This window comes from Propithecus coquereli, unplaced genomic scaffold (assembly GCF_000956105.1).
Source record: "Propithecus coquereli isolate 6110/MARCELLA unplaced genomic scaffold, Pcoq_1.0 Scaffold295, whole genome shotgun sequence".
Taxonomy (NCBI): Eukaryota; Metazoa; Chordata; class Mammalia; order Primates; family Indriidae; genus Propithecus; species Propithecus coquereli.
The window spans coordinates 1,587,197-1,606,536 of NW_012148563.1; the positions used below are offsets into that span (position 1 = coordinate 1,587,197).

The 19,340-nt window shown below is 50.6% G+C and overlaps 1 protein-coding gene across 4 annotated transcripts in view; it reads left to right on the forward strand.

The window, feature by feature from the left end:
• The window catches only part of AGAP1 (ArfGAP with GTPase domain, ankyrin repeat and PH domain 1), a 544,117-nt gene that overhangs the window by 165,224 nt on the left and 359,553 nt on the right, over positions 1 to 19,340 (forward strand). For all 4 annotated transcript variants that reach the window (XM_012648855.1, XM_012648857.1, XM_012648858.1 and 1 more), the window contains exon 2: positions 18,369 to 18,427. In XM_012648855.1, coding sequence (XP_012504309.1) covers positions 18,369 to 18,427 — 59 coding nt within the window. The remainder of the gene's footprint in view (positions 1 to 18,368; positions 18,428 to 19,340) is intronic.

Sequence of the window (19,340 nt, forward strand, 5' to 3'; positions counted from 1 at the left end):
TTGGAATGTTGGTTCCTGCGTTCGTGTGTTCATTCCTTTAGCAGGTACCGGCAGCGCTTGCCTTGTTTCAGGGGCTCAGTGGGGTTCTCATCTCTCTGGGTCACACTGAACCCAGTTAATCCCCTGCCATGCGCCTGTGTGCCCACCCCCAGATGCCCGAAAACGTATGGGCTCCTCATCTCCTTGAGAGTCCTTTCCTGTTTTCCTTCTGGTTTTTAGAAGCCCCCGTTTCGTAATGCTCCCTGTAACCTGATGAGGGACAGGATGATACGAGGACAGGAGGGCCCTCGCTGCACCCCGCTTAGACAGGGTACTCGTATCTGGACATCTGAAGGCCTGTGGGCATTTTGTGTTCATTCTGGAAAAAAATGACCAGTTGTGCCATATTGTTCGCGCCATTTGATCTTTTTCATTGTAAAATTCAGAATCAAAACATTTAGCTCCAGATCTCTTTTTAGGAAGTTTAAAGATGTATTAATAATCTGGTAAAGCAGAAGTCCCCCGCCTGTAGCTGACATAGACTGAGCCTCTGCCGTGCCGGGTACCGGGTGGGAGGGGGAGGGGATGTCCAAGGTGAGCAGAAGGTCAGATGGGCGATGACAGTGCCACTCTCTGCCTTGGTGGCTGTGAGTTAGTAACAGAATTTGTTCAGGAGTTTGTCTTTGTCCATGGTTTGGGAAGCCGTAAGTTCTGTATTGGAAAATCTTTGCTTCCAAGAATAAGAAGTCTAATGCCACCTGTATTATATCGTGGGGATTAAAATCACCACACTTCTAGCTAGACCCAAGTGCTCATGCTTGGATACAGCCACTGACATATTCAAATTCGACTTCCAAATGCTGATGTAGAGGAAGGCATTTTGAGTAAGCGTCTTCCTGTTTTTCCTTCTGCTCAGCCCCCGTGCAATCCCGATGAAACCCGCTGGACTTTATCACGTATGAGATTGCTCATTAGACATGCAGGTTGAGGACCAGGTTGGCGAGGGCTGGGGACACTCTCTCTTGGCCTCGGTTTTCTCATGTCTTCGACAAAGGGATGCGCTCTGGTTCTAAAAGTGAACGTTTTCTCAGCAGAAGAATCTGGGCATGTGCTATCAAACAGATTCACATCCTTAAGGCAGTTAATTTTCCACATGGCGGGAGATACTTGTGGCATTTCCCTTTGCTTTAAAGTCTAAGATGGATATTGATCTCTTGAACGGAGATTAAATTCTCAGGTTCCGTAAGGTGAAATGATTTCAGTTTTAATGTTCCTAGGTGGTAAGTGTTAACCAATACCTTTCGTACCTTGGCATTTCATCACCATGCAGAACTTTGGAACTTTATTTGTAGTTGACATACCTTTGGGGGTGACAGTCTGATTTGTGTACGCAGTGCCAAGTAAATCGTGACATTCATTCATCTTAGATATCAGTTTAGAATCCATTTTATGTGAGTTTCCAGGTAGATTTATTGGACATATATCAGTTTAACAGGATAAAACATGTGGATAAAAATGTGTTATATTTGGTGTCTTTTTTTCATGTGAGGTCCAGTGTTTGAGACTAAGGTTATTTATGTGACCTGCCAGCTTTTCATTTCATCAATTTCATTAAACAGGAATGCTCCCCTCCTTCTGATCAGATCTATCTTCATTCACAGGATATGGCCAGAGATGGATCTGGGATGTTGGCAGGCATGAGGACAGTCAGATGACGTGGTCATAGCATCTCTTCTGAGGGGAAAGAACATGTTTCCTGGGGAACCTGGGCACTCTGGGAGAAGGTTCCTTCCTGGACTTTTCCTCCCAACCTCTGTGCTGCTCCTGGGCAGTCAGGCCTGAACCTTTGAACCTTCTGTGTGCCTTCTGGTCTTGGATGGGCAGAGGCGCCATTGTTGTAGGTGTCCAGCTCCTCATTTTGCTTCTTGACATTTGGGGTCCTGTGTGTCTGTGGAGCTCGTGTGCAGGGAAGATTCTGCCCCTCCCACTGTTCCCATCCCAGCCTCGTCCCTTCATTCTCTCTAGGACGTCACCAGGGTCCCCTTAGTTCACATTTCCAGCCCCTCCACCTCAAACACATTTCCAGAGCTTTCTGCCTCTCCCTGGGTCCTTTGGATGTCCTGCAGATGCAAGCAGCTTTCAGAAAAGACCAGATCCCGACACGTCAAACGCCAAGCCCCGCCTGAAACTGTTGTATCCGGTGTCTTTGGTTGCAGGTGGGAAGGGACATGGGAATTGCCCTTTTCCCTTTTGTGGAGATTCTTGTCATGAACGTGTGCACACCCGTTATACGACTAGACAGGGAGTCGCCACTGAGGTAGAAATCAGTGTTTATTTCGCTGTGCGTTGAAGGAAATAGGCGCTGTAGGGGTTTGGTGACAGCTCGGGGGAGCAAAGTGGGGGAATGGCAGGGCCAGGCCTGGGTCCCTTGTCCTGTCCCTCCATCACCATGGTGCCGTTGAGGAGTGGAGCCTGTGGTGGCCGTGTGTCGTGGTGCCACAGTAGTGCAATCACAGCACCAGCCACACTGTGTGACGCTTTCCCGGGACGGGCACCATTGGAAACACTTAGCACACGTTGGTGCGTTGGTTCCAGCAGCAACAACCCATGTAACAGGTTATTGTCCCACAGATCAGCGGGACTGAGTGTTCGTGCATAGAGAGAGAGCTACAGGGACACGTGTGTACACAGAGAATGAGAAGTGAGCCCCAGGCCACCCCGTCAGGAGCTCCGGGGCTGCTGCTCTGCCCCGGACACTCCTCTTCCCTGCCTGGCCTGAGACCGTCCTGGACGCTCGGGATGGAGAAGTGAGGTCCTGTGTCCCCACGCCGCTGCAGGGCTCGTCGCCGGCCTGGCTGGAGCTCGCTGCCCTTCACGGACCCTTGGAGTCTCCAACACAATAGCCAGCACCTTCGGTAATGACAGAAATTAGTGGACCCATCAGGTTTCCGTGCAGCCACAGAGCACGACGGCTTTGGGGGTGGGGCCGCTGTCCTGTGGTGTCCAGGTTGTGAAGGTCTTAAGTGTGTTTCTCTGCCCCCCCCCCCACCACTTACTTTGTCATTTCTGACCCATAGTTTCAGAGGGACTCACGCTGGCGGGCCACCGCAGGGTGGGGCCGTCCCTAACCGTACTGCCCTGTGTCCTCAATCCCAAGCAATGACGGCCCTGCGGCACGTCCACTCAGGTGGGATCCCCACTTTCCAGAGCCGTGTGCACGTGCGCCTGCGGCAGGGCCGAGGCGGTTCCGAGAGAGCAGCTGGACGTGAGTGGGCTGGAGTCTTGCGCCCCTTCCTGAAAGTTCCTGTGCTGTATCGAGCACTTCGGGGCCTTCAGTGGCAGTCACTGTTTTTTAAACAATGCTTCTCTTTTGTTTTCCTTGGAATAATTTCTTTCTGACGGTAGATTTCTCACTGTTGCACATATTTGATGAAAACGGTATCATAGTAAACGCAGGAGTGACTGGGAACCCCAAGTCGGGGTCTCGCTCCTCGCGGGTTTTCACGCAGTGTTGATAGTGACTCTTCCCGGGCACTGATGGGTCGGAGGTTCCCTCTGTCCCTCGCTTCTACCACACAGAGGACTCGGTTCACGTTTCTAACCGACAGCCCTGAAATGTTGAGACACTCTGACCCTCCCCACCTGCCGCTTTAGGAGAGCTGCCTGGGGTGGGCCGGGGCGGCCGCAGGCAGGGACAGGAGGGAACCCGTCCCAGGCACCCTCACCCCAGGTCTGGCTCTTCAGATTACATTTTGTTCCAGAGGCAGAGCTCACGCTGGAGCATTTGAAACGTTAAGATACAGCTTCTAGTTTAAAAGAAAAGTGATGACCAAGAAGAACAGTGTGGTGTGATCCCAGCTTCCTGGTGAGGAGGTGACCAGCTCAGACACCTGAGCCTCAGCACGCACGTGGGGTGCAGATTCGGCAGGACAGTTGTTAGAATCCGGGGATCTCAGCAGAGCGTTTGTCCAAGGAGCTGTGTTTGGCCCGGCGGCCGGATGCCCCTGGGGACACTCAGTGTTTCTGGTGGAGCTCTCCTGGGAGAGGTGCAGCCTTCCGGGCCGTCGGGAGAGTCGTGTCTGCTGGGGGCGGGTGCGTTGATCTTGGCTCTCTGTTGCTCTTCAGTATCTTTGGGTGAAGTCATTGTGTTTCTTAGTGATTTATTTTTTCCTCCAGTCTGGTCGTAGTATTGGTTTTGAGAAGTCGAAATCAATGGTTTTTATTTTCAGAATTCTAAATCCAGCCATATAAATACTCTGGGTCTGGGCTGAGGGTTTGGCACACATCTGTGGCTGCTATTTTAGATGTGCCAGGAGACTTCTTGAAAGTTGCTCACCGCCGGGTTTTCTCCAATTAGGCTGTGAGTTCTGGGTTCTAAGAACACTCAGATTAGCACGCCAGGAGCACTGGGTGTTGGTTGTGGACAAGAAGATTCTATCTCCGCTGGGTTTTGTTCCCCGGGCAGGGGCAGGGCCCAGCAAGGAGGTGGTTCTGTGGCCTCTGTCCCTTTCTGAGAGACCTCGGCTCTGGGATACGGGGTGCTGGGTGCCTTCCTCCCCACCAGCACACCCCGTTAAACCCCACGCCCAGCCGCAGGGCTGTTGTGTCCGGGGAGAGGCAGTGCCCGGGCAGCGGCCGCACTGCTGTTCGTCAGGGGGGGAGGGGGACGCCTGTTTAAAGGCCTGTCGTTGCCAGTGCTGTGCTCTCAGACGTGCGGATTGTTACATGTTTCCGTTGCAGTAAGAAGTAAATTTAACACATCTTAAAAATGTGCTAAAGACCCCATGTTAAAGATAATTATTTGAGATGTGCCAACATTCAGTCAGGGCACCAAGGATTCTGAGACTCGCTTCAGTTCCCTCCTCTTCCGCACAGCAACACTGGTCTAAGATGATCACATGACTAGGGTCATCTGGGAATGTGACCACAGCAAGGTCACATGTCGACAGGTTCTGGACAGGGCCCTCCCAGGGAAGCCTCATACAAGTTACCTGTTGCTCTGGGCTCACCCATCGGAAGGGCTCCGAGGGAGCAGAGCCGCGGGTCCCCTTCCCTTCCTTCTCTGTCCCGGACGGGGGCTCCATCTTGTCGCCCCTGCCACCCTTACCCTGTCCCCCATTCACCCACCAGGATGAAGCCCTGGCTTAGGGATAAACTAGGGGACGACGGCTGGTGACATCTGGGAGAGGGCACCCAGGGCAAGGTCGGGATGCAAAATTAAACTGGTAGAAACACACATGCAGTGTATTGTGAAACTCCCTGGAGCTGAGCACCATCAGGACAGCTCGTTATCCGGTTGCTGGTTATCGAGTTAGTTAATGGTAAGGTCAAGCAAGTTACTAAAAATCATAAAGTGTTCTCCAGAGGATGTAAATCAAGTAAACCAAATAAATCTAGACCCCAAGCGTGCATATTGAGCTTGATTTTGAATATCCATCTAAGAAGCTCTTGTATGTGTTTTATGTGTCCACAGCCAAAACCAAGGGGGGTCCCTGGCCGACGCCCCTGTGTGCCCCACGGTCATCTCCTGTAGGTGTAGATGCCCCATGTAGTTACACCTGCTGCCCGACCCCTGCTCCTCTGGCCTTGCCCCCGTAGCAGAACGTGGTGCCAGCGGCCACCTGGCCACCTCTGGCTCCTGGTCCTGCTGCGGTTCTGGGAGTAGCTCTACCCCTGCGTCATCTGCTCCGCCACCCTGGTCCACCTCACGTCTTCTCTCGCGCAGCAGGAGGGCCTCCCACACCAGCCAGAAAGTGTGACTCATCTCACCTCCCTCCAACCCTTAAAAGCTACCAGGCGACTTTGCTGTCATTCTAATAAAGCCCAAACTCTACCCCAGTGTCACACTGCGCTCTTCCTGCGCCCTCTCCTGCCTTCCTCTGTTGTCCCCTCAGCTGGCTGTCTTTTCTGCCTCAGTGCTGGCCCTCACCCCCCAGGTCCCAGCTTTTAGAGGGCAGCGCCTCGGAGAAGCCCCCTGACTAACACGTGACCCCCCCAGCCCCCTCCCCCACTCATCCTTTACCGCCATCGCCCCGTGTTTCTTGCATGGCGTTCCCCAGTCTGTAGTCACAGATCTCCGTGGACTTGCCGGCCGTGTGCTCCGGACTGACGCTCTGGAAGGCGGGGTCAGGCTGTGTGGGTCATGGATATCTCACTTGTGCGTAGCACAGCACCTGGCTCCAGTGACGCCGAGTGAGTGAATGAACACCGTCTGCCGCTGTGGCGGCTGCGCAGTGGAGTCGGCAGGTGCCGTGAATGGCAGAGATGCTGTTACCTGTGGAGCCCCACTAGTCTCTGGACTGTCGGATTCAGGTGCTCCTCAGTTTGGGCTGCTTAGGCTTCCTGTTCTGGGAGCGGGAGGGGGTGGTTCTGCAAATGCTATGCGGCAGTTACTTTTGGGAAAGGTCATGCCGGAGGTCAGCTCCTCAGGAAGCAAGCTCTAGAAGGACAGTGTTGTGGACCCCATAGGAGGGTTCATGCAGGATGTTTCCTGAGGCAGGACTGGGAGGAGGGTGGTTCTGGGTTGCAATATAGTCTCCACAAAGGGTGCAGGGACCCTGAGGTGGTGGTGGGGGACTCAGGAGCTGGGTTAGCTCTCAGAGCTGTCCCCGATTAAGCAAGGGGGGAGGGATGGGCCTTCATCCGATTGCCAGTCCTCCACTGGAGGAGGTCTGCCCTCCAGGGCCCTTGTCCTTGAGCTACACCACTCCTCAGCCAGGGCAGGCACTGGGGGAGGGGACCCCACTTGGAGCTGCCAGTCACCCACACTGCCTGCAGCCAGGCCCACCGACCTGGAAAGGTGTGGTTTAAAGCCCTCATTAAAGGAGCATTAGGAGCAGCAGTATTTGCCATTCCAGTAGGAGGATGTAGACGTTAAATGAAAGAGTTAACTGAGAATGGATTTTAATTAGCTTTTATTCACACGCAGAAAATCATATTTCTGCCAGAAATAAACTTGATTCCTCTGATGTAAGTGCAGGTCCTGTGCCTTGGTCCCTGGCACTCTGTAGTTAATGGTGTTTCCCTTTGAAAACCGTGGCAGTTTCAGTGATGGCTAATTTTGCAAAGCACATCATGCACATTTTATAAAAAGTAGCAGAAATCATCTGATTTTGGAGGCCTTACGTTATAGTTAACGGTCCGTTTAAGTTTGGTGATGTAAAGAAAAAGGAATAAGAACACCGGGAAGCTCCTAACTTCTTCCTTCCCAGGGGGCATTTGTTCCTCTTTATCTGCCTCAGGCATCTCCTTGGGACCTCAGGGGGCATGTCCTGCTGTCCCCGCGTGCCTCACTTTGTAAATACGGGGGACGCTAGTCTCCCCTCCTGAGAAGTTGTGTATGATTAGAAAGCAAACACGTCTCAGACGTGGAGAACAGATTGCTGGAGGTTAAGAAGGCGCCAGGATGTGCGGGGACTGAGGTTTCACCTTGTGGTTTGGCCTGAGCGGTGGTGACAAGGACGCCTGGTGGGAGGTGGGAGATGCTGGGCCCCTCCCCAAAGGTGGGGAACACGCATGTATTAAGAAATCGTCTGCCTGTTATTTTACTGTTAAGTAGACTGTAATTTCAAAACCAGGTAAGACTCTTTGACATGCATGATATGTGGAACGAGAAGTAGGGAGATAACGGGAACGTTTCCCTTGTGTTTCCTCCTCAATTATGCTTTTCGGTGTTTTTAGCGTCCAGGCCGACCTCTGCAGGCGTCAGGGTCTGCAGCGCGATCTCCAGGTGTGCGAGTCATCTCACACCGTCCTAGATCTCAGAGGCATAAAAAGGAACTACTTTTGTCCATGAAAGCACCTTTATTGCCTTTTCTTATTATAAAAATAGTAGATGCTCGTCGTAAAGACTTAAAACAGGATGGAAATTGATAAAAGAGAAAAAGAAAATCCTGCAGCATCCTACTGCTCAGAGATAGCCGCTGTGGTGAGGTCAGTCGTATGTTCTTCCAGCGTCCTTGTTTATACGCTAATTAATTAATTACTTGGTGTACAGACGTGAGCTGAGGTTGCACATGGTCCGAAACCCAGTGTTTGTGCTCAATGTATTATACTGAATCTTTTGCGGAACAGACAGCTTTTGCTCGGGGCGTAGCGTTTTGCGGGGGTGAGGTCTCCGCCTGGGTGTACCTACTGGCAGAGCCTCCTGCCAGGTGCGGCGGGGGCACCCTGCCGGGTGAGGGAGACAGCAGGCAGGTGGCAGGCCAAGCAGGGCACAGAGACCACGTGTCTGCATAGGAGCATTCTTGCACCACGCCTGGGGGAGCAGGTGAGATGAGCTGAGAGGAGTGACTGTCCTTCCAAGGGGCTTGAAGAGCCGGGGACCGACCCCATGCGGTGATGTCGGGGAGATGCTAATGGTGGTTGATGGCTGCCAACCCCTCTTTTGTGCAATTTAGTATTCCCTTCCATGAGCCACAGGCAATTCTGTGGGAGAACAGAGGCAGGCCGAGGAGGGACTGGCGTGGGGCAGTGGGGCGTGGATGGGTGTTGCCTTGACAGCAGCCTGCAGGGCTGTGTTTGCCAGTTCTCGGTCTGTGGCGTATGAGTCTTGTTTACCCTGAACATCAGTGACGGGGACCCCAAGAGTCCTGTGAGGCCACGGAGTGCACAATGGACATTTCATGTGAAGGACACAACCGGTGTCTTGGATTCTGCCCATTCCCACCTGGGTCCCCGTGTCTTGTGAGGCCACGGGACTAAGGGTGGTTGTGTGTGTGTCAGCCAGCCCAGCAGAAACCACCCACTCCCAGGCAGATTAGATTTGCTGGCCATCACAGCCAGGTGGGCAGTGTTTGTTTCAATCATGAAATGCAGCCACAAAATTGCCAGTGGCACCGTGAAATCACCGCCCATTTCCTGCGCACGGGCTGCAGATTTATTCGCTGCCTCGAAAAATGAGCCCCATCCTCACCCTATAAAGGAAAATACCCTAATGTTTTCTGTTTTGATTTGCATATATCTACGTTAAGTCAAGGGTCATTTGGCTGAAGCCCGTTATAAGGATCCCGGGTCCCTGAAGCTCTTTGGGCAGCGCCAGCCCATTAACCAGAGAGAAGCTGGGATTGCCCCAAGCACCAGCCAGAAGTGTGTTCCTACTAAGAGGGACCAAATTCAGCCCTCCCGTTTCACAGATGAAGAGATTGAGGGCCCCAAGAGAGTAAATGACTTGCGGAAGGTTGCCCAGATGTTCCATACAAAGCATGGACTTGAACAAGCATTGCCACATCGAGATGGGGAAGTTTGGTTTGCTTATTGACTGTCTTGCATTTACATGTAGTTAGTCCCCATTCGAGGTCTGCAGAAGTAGTTCAGCCACACCGGTACCCACCTACCCGCAGGGCTCCCTGCAGTCCCAGATAAAACGATTCTCTGTGATAGACAGCAAGGTGACGGAGACCTAGTGGACTCTCCGTACCTGTCACCCCTGCATCTGGGATGCATGACCCGGGGGCCCTACAGACCATGCTGCCTCTACATTCTCCCACCCCACTATCTTCTTAACACATTGACTGCCACACAAAGAAACCAGAAACTTTTCCTTGGTTCTGCACTGTTTTATTACAAAAATAGAATAAGAACTTTGAGTGTAATTTAAAGGTTAAACATAAGTAGAAAAAATTTATTGATTTCTATTCATTTAATCCACATTTTTAGAGTTAAATTGTCAATTGTAACAGTAAGAACATCGACAAGTAAGATTTTACACAGAACTAGAGTGAGTTAAATACAACTCTCATGGCAGTTAATGTGTTAATTTGCTGTTTTGGCCAAAATTCCGGAGCAGCAGAGAACAAGTTAATGCTGATTGCTCTTTCTGTAGTAATCTTCTGGATTTATTTTCCTCTATTATCAAGCCATCTCTTATTATAAACATTAATTTCACCATGAATTAAAAAATATTACTGACTGTGTTTATAATTCTGTATGGAATGGAAACTGTCAGGCCCAATTAATATCTAGCGCATGACTGACAGAAATTGGGCACATGAATTGTAAATATCTTCTCTCCTATTTTCTTCAGTATTTATTTTAACCGGGGGAATTTTTCTTGTGTATTTTAGCCTTGTCTTAACTTCGACAAAGTGGCTCATACGTACCACCGGCATCCGAGCTGCATAGTAGAAATTACTTTTTAATATATATGCCCACTCAGACTTCAGTGAGACAAATGGCTGTCTACTCCCATATCTCAGAAAAAATGGCTGTGAATTTAACCTACAGATTTTGTTTTCTATAGCAATTTCTAACTCATTCTGTTTCATAAAGCGTCCTTATTTTAACATTTTTGTTTTTAAGAACTCCACAATTTCAGTTTAGATGTAAAAATGTTTTAAAGAATTCTCAGGATTTGTTTAAAATTTTAAGTCTTATAAAATTTAGGATTCTGGCTTTGGTCTAAGGTGACAGACAGTGTTCTGCTTCATAGAGGTGGCAGGAACCCCTGGCAGGAGGCTGTGCGTCCTTAGCCGTGACAACTGGTGGTGGAGCTTGGTGTGTTCCTGTGGTCACTTCCTCAGGTACTTGCTATTATAGCAGCTTTATTGTTCTGGAGTTGTTAATCACGCCTGCCATGATTTTATAATCGTTGTTACTCTTCCCAGTTTATATATAGAAACTCACTCACTCCAGGGCTCAACAATAAATCCTCTTGCAGTGTAGGTTGAACATATCTCCTGTTGTGGGTTTTAACAGGCCCCCAAAGGCAGCTTCTAGAGAGCAGAGCAGAGGGGGCACGAGGAAGGCCCGGCCCCTGTGTGCAGTCTGTGGTCCAGGCAGCAGAGGTGGCAGCCTGGACCACTGTGGCATCAGACAAGCCCTGACCCCTGCCTCACGTGAGACGGATGGGAAGATGGGAAGGAGAGAACTTCGGTTGGGCCCATCGCAGAGCCACCAAACTCAGAACCCCGCCCTTCCTGTCCCTGCAGGTTCTTCCTTACTTGGGTGGTGGTGCGGGGAGAGGGGATGGTCAGGTGTTGCTGCCAGGTCACAGGGACTAAGGACAAGCTGAGTCAGGCTGGTTTGGAGCCCACGGTCTAGGGAAGCCTCCTGCAGACACAAGCAAGCAGTGCCTTAGGTGTGGGGTTGCCGTGTGCTCAGAAGGCCTGATGCATTTATAAGAAGGTTCAGAAGATTTCAGGTGACGGTGATTGGGTCGCCAGTCACTTTAGCAAGGGAAATTGGGGCTGACTTTTCATAACATTGTGGCTCACAATACGCATTTAAAGTTGAATGTCCTTTTTTCCACTGGTTCAATGGGCTCCCCAGGCACTTACCCTCATTTTAAAACCCCGGGCCATTTCATGGCCAAAATTTACTTTTCAGAATCGTGACATACCCTCTAAAAAGTGAACAACCATGTCTAAATAAGAAACACAAATTTGGAAGCATGTTTCTTGTTTTTGAAGGGGTGGTGCTTGGACCACGTGGTGGGCGCACCGTTCTTTCTCCGTGGGCTTCACGAGGACTGCGTTTTCCCCCAACATCTCACGGCGGGGGTGTCTACACTTTCTACCTGGCTGTCAAGGCTCAGAAATTAAAAGCGGAAGTGAGACCTGTGGTGTAACAAGGAAGCGGTGAGGTGTGAGGCTTTGCCAGAAGTGCCAAGGGGTGGGCAGAAAGTATTTCGGAGGCCTGCTCCAGGGTGGTTCTTCCGAGGACCTCAGTGTTGGGAGGCAGCCCTGTTTGGGGCTTGGGGCTTGGGGCTTGGGGTCTTCCTGTGTGTGCAAAAGCGCTCGTGTTCTGTCCCTTGGCTAACAAGCTGGGGCTGGAAGGTCATGTTGCGTGTGGATCCAAAACCTGCCCTAGGAAGATACTTGCAACAAAACCCATTATCGCCTTGGTTTTATCACAATGAGATGGAAATTGGATGGAATTAGGACACAGGTTTCAGGACTCTCAAGTTATTATTTATGAGTAAATCATTCTGAAACAGCCTCAGCTAACGAAACGCACGTCTTTGAAGGAAATGCGGGACATAAAAATCCCAGCGCTGCACGGGAGAGCGAGTTAATGGAGGGTGTTCTTCCCTCAAGGCTGTAGGTGTGCCTCTGTGTCCACATTTTAAGAAAGAAAGGGGAATTTGCTTCCCTTTTAACTCTCAAATTGTCACACTGCCTACTTTGCTTCTCTCAGACACAAATCCTTTAAACTATTCTTTCCACACCCACAACAATAAGGGTGTTCCAGGGAACACCAAGGTTCTAGAGCAAGTATTATGAAGCCCTTAGGAACGCTCTTGAACAAAATGCAGCGAAAAGGAATCCCGCATCCTCTAAGAAGTTTAACCTTGCAAATCCTTCAGAGCTCCTCTGGGTTAGCAACCGTCCGCCTTGGGATTTCCTTGAGGGGGGAGAGAAAGGACCCAGTTAAACCCTGGCAGTGTTGTGAAGGATTCTGAGTTTCGTCAGCGCTCAGGGGAAGGACGCTTGGGATTGCAGGGTGGGTGTGGTGGCATCTGCGTGGCCTGGCGTTCGTCACCCTGCACTGAGAGGGCCTTGTGAACGTCAGGGGCGGGGGCTAGGAAGACACCTTATATGTGGATCTTTGGGGCCCACCGAGAGGCAACCTGAACTTCCAGGGAAGACTGAAACTGATCTGGAATCCCAGAGGTTTATTCTGCACTCATTTATTATAGAAATCCAAGGATTTTCAAATAAGAAATTCAGTCATACCATTGGAAACTGTGCCAAGGAGCTTCTGTTAAGTCCTCCTTTTGAAAGTCCTCACCGTGCTGTGCGGTAACCGGTTTGCAACGCGCTCTTCTCCTGCTGCACTGAAATGGGTTTATCTGCTCTGTTACTGCCGTCCGCTTCCTGCCTCAGCACAGAACTGATGTGGCCACAGGGGCCGACTTGCGCTGCCTCTGTGCGGACATGCTTTTTTCCATCGTTGTTTTATATCTGGGGACTTTAGAGTGCCTTAAACTAAAAATAAATGCTGCTTCACTTTTCTGTTGCTAAAAAGAATAGTTTTTTCCCCCGAAAGGATCCTTGTGAAATTTAAGGTTTTCAAAGACTTGTCCCAATTCCTGAGATAATAATATGTTGTCTTAAAAGTTTCACCTGTAATTTCCGGTTCCTTTTTGACCCTCGTGTGTGTCATGGCGTCTGTTTTGTCTGGAGCGTGTGCTCGTGGTCGGTGGAGCCGAGCAAGATTGGGGCGTTGCGAACGGTGCTGCGGGAGACGGGGAAGTCGTCCTAATTGCAGCCACGTGCTGCGCTGCTGGTTGATGATTTGGAGGAGGAAATTGGAGCCCGCAGCTCTCCCGGGGAGTCAGCCCCACCGGCAGATGACGGCGGGTTCAGTATGGGGAAGATGCGGTCTCGGCGCCCTCACCTGACGGAGGATGCCGGAGAGCCTTTAGCTGAGGGTTCTGAGGCCCTGGGCAGGGACGCCGTGGAGCTGGGGCCTGACTAGAAAGACACCTCCCTGGTCCTTTCGCATCCGGGATCCTGCAGGCTGGGAAGGTGGCGCACTGTCTGCTCAGTTCAGGTCCTCCGAAAGGTCTTTTCCTTTGTCATAGTCCCCCGGCCTCAGTCCTTTGAGCCTACTGTTTTTCGCTGAGATAGGATGCTAAGATAGGCTTAGTGGAGGCGTTTGCAGGGTTATTTTCAACTCTGTAGAATTTCTGATATCTGTTAGCAGCTAAACCACATGGATGACTTTTTTCTACTCATACTTATGTGCTGTGGGTTGAACCATATGAAATTGCAGTTACTCAGCCACTTACCACCTTCAAAACAGTGAGTCCGTGTGGTTCAGTGCGATAAATTGGCCTCGGATGAAAACTAACTCTGGTAATACCTTCTATGAATAGCTTGTTTTGCTCTCTTGGGAGTTAGTGGGTCTCTTTGAACTGATTTTCTCTCTCCCCCCCGCCCTTTTTTTTTTTTGAGACAGAGTCTTACTCTGTTGCCCCAGTTAGAGTGCAGTGGTGTGATCATAGCTCACTACAGCCTTGAACTCCTGGGCTCAAGTGATCCTCCTGCCTCAGTCTCCCAAGTAGCTGGGACTATAGGCACATGCTACCACAGTGGCTGATATTTTTTATTTTTTATTTTTTTAGAGACTGGGTCTCGATATGTTTGCCCAGGCTGGTCTAGAAGACCTGGCCTCAAGGGATCCTCCCACTTTGGCCTCTTAAAGTGCTGGGATGACAGGTGTGAGCCACCACATCCAGCCAGAACTATGATTTTTGATGGCTGTGGTGTGATTGCTTGATCAGGACTTCTTGGGCGTGTGTTATTAAATAATTCAGGCTTGCCTGCGTCCCATTGTCACCTGTGGCCCCAGCCCCACAGTGAGTTCAGGTAGAGTGTGTCCACGTGTCTCCGAGCAGGTGGCATTCCCTGCTTGGAGACATGTGGCCAGAGCACCCAGGAACCAGGGCATCAGACGCCTTGCTCTTTGGGGGTGTGATTAAAGGCAGCAGGGAGGCTGCCCCTGTGCGTGGTCTGGTCCCGTCCTAGGCCACAGGCAACGTTGTCTTGAAACCTCCCAGGATCCGCAGGAGAGAAATATTTCAGTTTTGTAGGTGAGGAAATTGAGTGTTAGACCAGGAAAGTTACCCAAGGTCACTGTCAAACCTGTGGCTCCTGGCTCCCGGGTCCCTCACACAAGTCCCCTCTGCCTGCTCTTGGCCTCCGTGACCCGTGGGCCTGTGGACATGAGGTGGAAAAGCCCGGAGCACATCCATGGTCCGTGTTACTGGCTCTGTAACTACAGCACTGTTTGTGACAACCTGCGCTCCTTTTTCACGTTTCCTGAGAAATTCCTGCTCTCGGGATTGCACTTTTGTGGCATCCACTTAGCAAATTTTGAAACACCGAAGACGTAGAGTCATAAGATGTGGGCAAAGGCATTCCATGGGGCGCCCCTTAGAAGTGCAAATTCCGAGGTTCTCGCCTCCAGAGTTCTGGCCAACGCTCACCTGTTGCCAGCTTTGCCTGATGTCCCACGTGAGTCTGAGGCCTGCACACTTTGAAGAGCACAGCAGGTAATGAGGAAGGAGTTTAGAATCTGGCACTGCTGATGGGACCTCTCCCAAGTGGCCCGCCCTGTGCAGCTCCGCTCCCGGGCTGAGGTGGTGACTGAGCTGGCACACGTGAGCTCTCAGGAGATGATCGTTGGCATCACCAGGGGCTGTCAGTAGACACAGTGAAACACTTCTGAACGTGGGGACATCTTCTGTGATATTGTATTGTGGCTGGTCCTGTCCTGGAGCACACGCACACACACACACACAGGCTTGTGTACTCACACTGGTACACACACAGTCGCGCACGCGCCCAGGGTATTCCCTGAAGCACGCGTATACTTCAAGGGTTGCTGCCCCATGGAGCTCAAAATGAAATAGCGCACTGCCCGGCTGGGTCCCTGGCGGTCTCTCCCCTCGTGGTGTGATGCGCTGGCCCGCAGAGGGGCTGCGCATTGTGTCCAGTCCACGGAAAGGGTAGGATGGAGGAACATTCTGGTACGTAAGTCTTTTCCTGAATTTTTTGTTGTTTTTCACTTACCGTGTGTAGGGCAGCATTCCATTCTAACGGGTGATGGCGGAGGAGGTGAAAGTTTTTAAAATACCTGATTTTTAATGGAAGATGAAACGCTTTTCTTGCCAGTTAAGCATTTATTTTATTAATGTAGTTGCCATAAACAAATATATTCCATTCAGTTGAAAGTATTTGAAAGTAAAAAGATGTCACACATTCTTCCAGTGTTTCTGTAATCATACATCTGTGTTTAATGGAGCCCTGTTTAATTTACAACGAATATTTAATATTTGTTGTTATAAACTTAATCTTTTGATGGTGTTTAAAAATCAGCAGTACATTAATGAATTGACCTCATTTTATTTCACACTGTACTCTTTGTTTTACTATTAAGGTTCATTTTTAAAACTACATTGTTTAATTTCTTACATGCCACATGGTATACAATTTAAAAGGTGCCAAAAGGTAACAGTGACAGGAAAGTCTTCTCATCACCCTGTCCTCCACCACCTGCCTCCCTAACCCTAAATCAGCGACTGTTACATTTTTAATCTTAACAGAAATAGTCTCGACAGGCATGTGTGTATTTTACACATTAACCTTCCTCCCACCATACCCTTAAAAAACGTGTATGTTAGGATCCTGTACATCTGTGTCACACCTTGCTGTCATCACTTGGTGTTAGCGTGGGGATCTGGGGGACGGTCCCACTTCACCCGCTGAGACCTGAGTCGGTTTTGTTGACTGTTTAGTGTTCCATTATGTGGATGTATCCAACTTTACTTCACCAGGGCTGGAGTTGGTTAACAGTGCAGCAACAGGGTGACCTGAGAAGCTGAACATTGTTGGGACGTGCATTTGGGAGGGTCACTGTCATTGACCTTTCAGTCTTCCTGGGACCAGCAGGTTCACTCTGCAGGTCCAAGGGCTACATTCCCATTTTCTCTAGAGAGCAGTTGGTGACAGATGAGTGTTTTGCGACTTGATTGGCAGGCTTACCACTGATGTTAGAAAACGGTGTTGGTTACCATTGACTGAGCACCTCCCGAGTGTCCGTCCGGCCTGTGCCTGACAGCGGTCTGCGCTTCATCTCTTGACGGGGATGTTTTGTCTGGGGCGTGTTAGGGGGGTTTGGCTGGCCAAAGGGTGGATGTTCAGGGGCACAACTTACTTGTACCCCCGGTACTGAGTCCCGAGGAGGAGTGTGGAGGATTAATAACTTGGAGTCTTTGAGGGCAGTGCAGGGAGACGCCGCCTCCCAGCCGTCTGCTCAGGGCCCTTACTCTTGCTCCCAAGCCCCTGCAGATGGGCCTCTGCAGCTGGACAGGAGTTTGTTTCGTGCCCCGGAAGTGCAGCGTCTCTGCTGTGGAACACCACCCCTAACAGCTTGCAGCTGACCTTTCAGGATCACTCCAGACTTTATGGCCCTGTGTCACTCCCAGCTTCCTGAGGCCACTGGTCTGGCCTATCCAGCCGTCCCTTCCCCAGCAGGAGTTTGTTCTGCTGGGCGTCCCACCTCCTCAGCATCCGGAGACCTTGCCCCAGTCATTGCGGGGTCCCTGGCATCTGATGGGCTGTGGTCGCCCACCCTGCTTTATGTCCCCGTGGACTGTGGTGCCCCAGGCTGCCCGGCCTCCTCGACGCGTTTGTTGTCCTCCTGCATCCTGTGCGTGGTGGAGCCGCACAGCCAGGCTGTCGGCTTTCGTCCCACGTCCCACGCTTGATTTGAGTATCACGCACTTGTTTGAAGGTGACGGTTTTTCTTGACCTTTAGATGTTTTGTCAATCACTTCACTTCTTGGACATACTGTAAACAAGTGTCAACATTTGAGGACAATGCGTTAGAAAGGGAATGCCGTTCGGAGAAGGTATTTGCCCTCTGTGCCCCCTCTTCACAGCCCACTCTGTGCTGACGGGGCTGCTGTGTGGTTGTCTGCACGTCTCATGGTGTCACTGTGGGGTCTCATTTATGGTAAGAAATGGCACATGGGGGTGTGGAAAATCAGATGGCGAGTAAAGCTGTGGTCGTTTGGGTCACCTGAACTGGCGGGTGCCCTGGGGATGGCTGGTCAGCGGAGGTGGGGGTACACGGCCCCACAATGCCTGGGTCCCTCATCTTTCTGACATACCCTACCCTGTCCTACCCTACAGACATATGTGTATATGTGTATATGCATGTCTGTGTATGTCTCTGTGTGTGCATGTGTATGTGTCTCTAGTTGTATATATGTGTATGTGTGTGCATGTCCGTGTATGTTATATGTATATGTGTATGTGCCTGTATGTGTGTATATCTATGTATGCATGTCTCTATATAACAGTGTTTAATATCTTTGTGAGGGTTGAATTCCGGTGCCAAGTCTGTCTTCTAAACCCTAAACTGTTGCTTATATTGTGACCACTTAGATTTTCAGAATCCAATCATCATTTTTCATGCTTTTTATATGGGATTTCAGAAAAGTGACTATTTCAGAAAGAAAGAAAAAGGACTAAGAGTAGACCGACTGGCTATAACAGGGTCACTTCCAGGAAAGCCAGGCGCTTCCTGAAAGACCCCACACTTGTGAATCGGTGCAGTCAGGAGGGTCTGAAAATACACGCTGGACAGCAGGACGGCCTGTGGCTTGAGCCGGGGAGCCGGTAGTTCGGCCTTTCACGGTCACTGGGCAGAGTGTGTGTTCCAGACCACGGGCTTGCAGTCGGAGCGCCAGGCTGGCCTCTGGCTGAGCTGCGCGAACTTGGGGAATGGTGACCTATCCATGGTGGGAGTGACACAGGGAGGCTGGTCTGCACCGTCTTCAGTGGCCTTCCAGTTGGAAACATGGCGCGTTGGGGGCATTTTGACTTGGCTTTCGGTGAGCTGTGGCATCTGACTGCTTTTGCTCTCCTCTTTTACAGACGCCTTTGTGAACAGCCAGGAATGGACGTTGAGTCGCTCTGTCCCGGAGCTCAAAGTGGTGAGTGCTTCCTTCTGGCCTTGGCGGTTGTCATCTCCCATCTGCGGGAAGGGAGGGGGCTCTGCAAGGGGCAGATGTGACCATGTGAGAGCACCCAACCTTGCATACCTGGGCACTGTCATCCCCTGGGGCCCGGAGGTGATGTGTGACTCTGGGTTTGGCCCTGGGAAGGTCCAGGTGCAGCCTGGACCCCGGCTGGAGCCCTGGGTGTACCTGTGGCAGCCATAGCAGCCACCCAGCCAGGGTGAAGTCCGTGTGCAGGGCAGGAGCCATCATCATCCTCCTGTGTCCTCCCTGTGTGTGTGTGTGTCTGTAGCTCTCTCACTTACATGCACATGCACACACGCACACACACACACACACACACACACACACACACACACAGTCACTCATAGTCACTCACAGCCACGGGTTTATTCGCCCTGTGCAGGATGTCATGGAAGGTTTCTGTAATGAGCCATCAGGCTTTGAAAAAGTGACTGTTTACCTGTTACAAAGTATTATTGGCATAAAATTAAAAGAAGAATTTTGTCATTTATTGTAAAATTTACCTTTTCAATGAAATTATTTAAAGCTTAAAATTGGTGTAAGAAAGAAGTGGTCTAGCACAGCCGCCCCTTTGAGCCCCTCCCGACTGCATTACCCCACCTTAGGACGGCAGGAGGGGAAAAATGTAACGTAAATGATGGTGTTCTTTGTCGTGAAATATGTGGCATTTGTGTGCGTGCATATGTATGCACGTGTATGTGTATCTGTATGCATGTCTCTATATGTACATGTGTATGTGTCTTTATGTGTGTATGTTTATGTCTGTATATTTATGTAAGACTGTATCTTTGTGTATATGTGCATGTATATGTGCATCTATGTGTATGTCTATATATGTATATGCATGTCTCTATGCATGTCTATT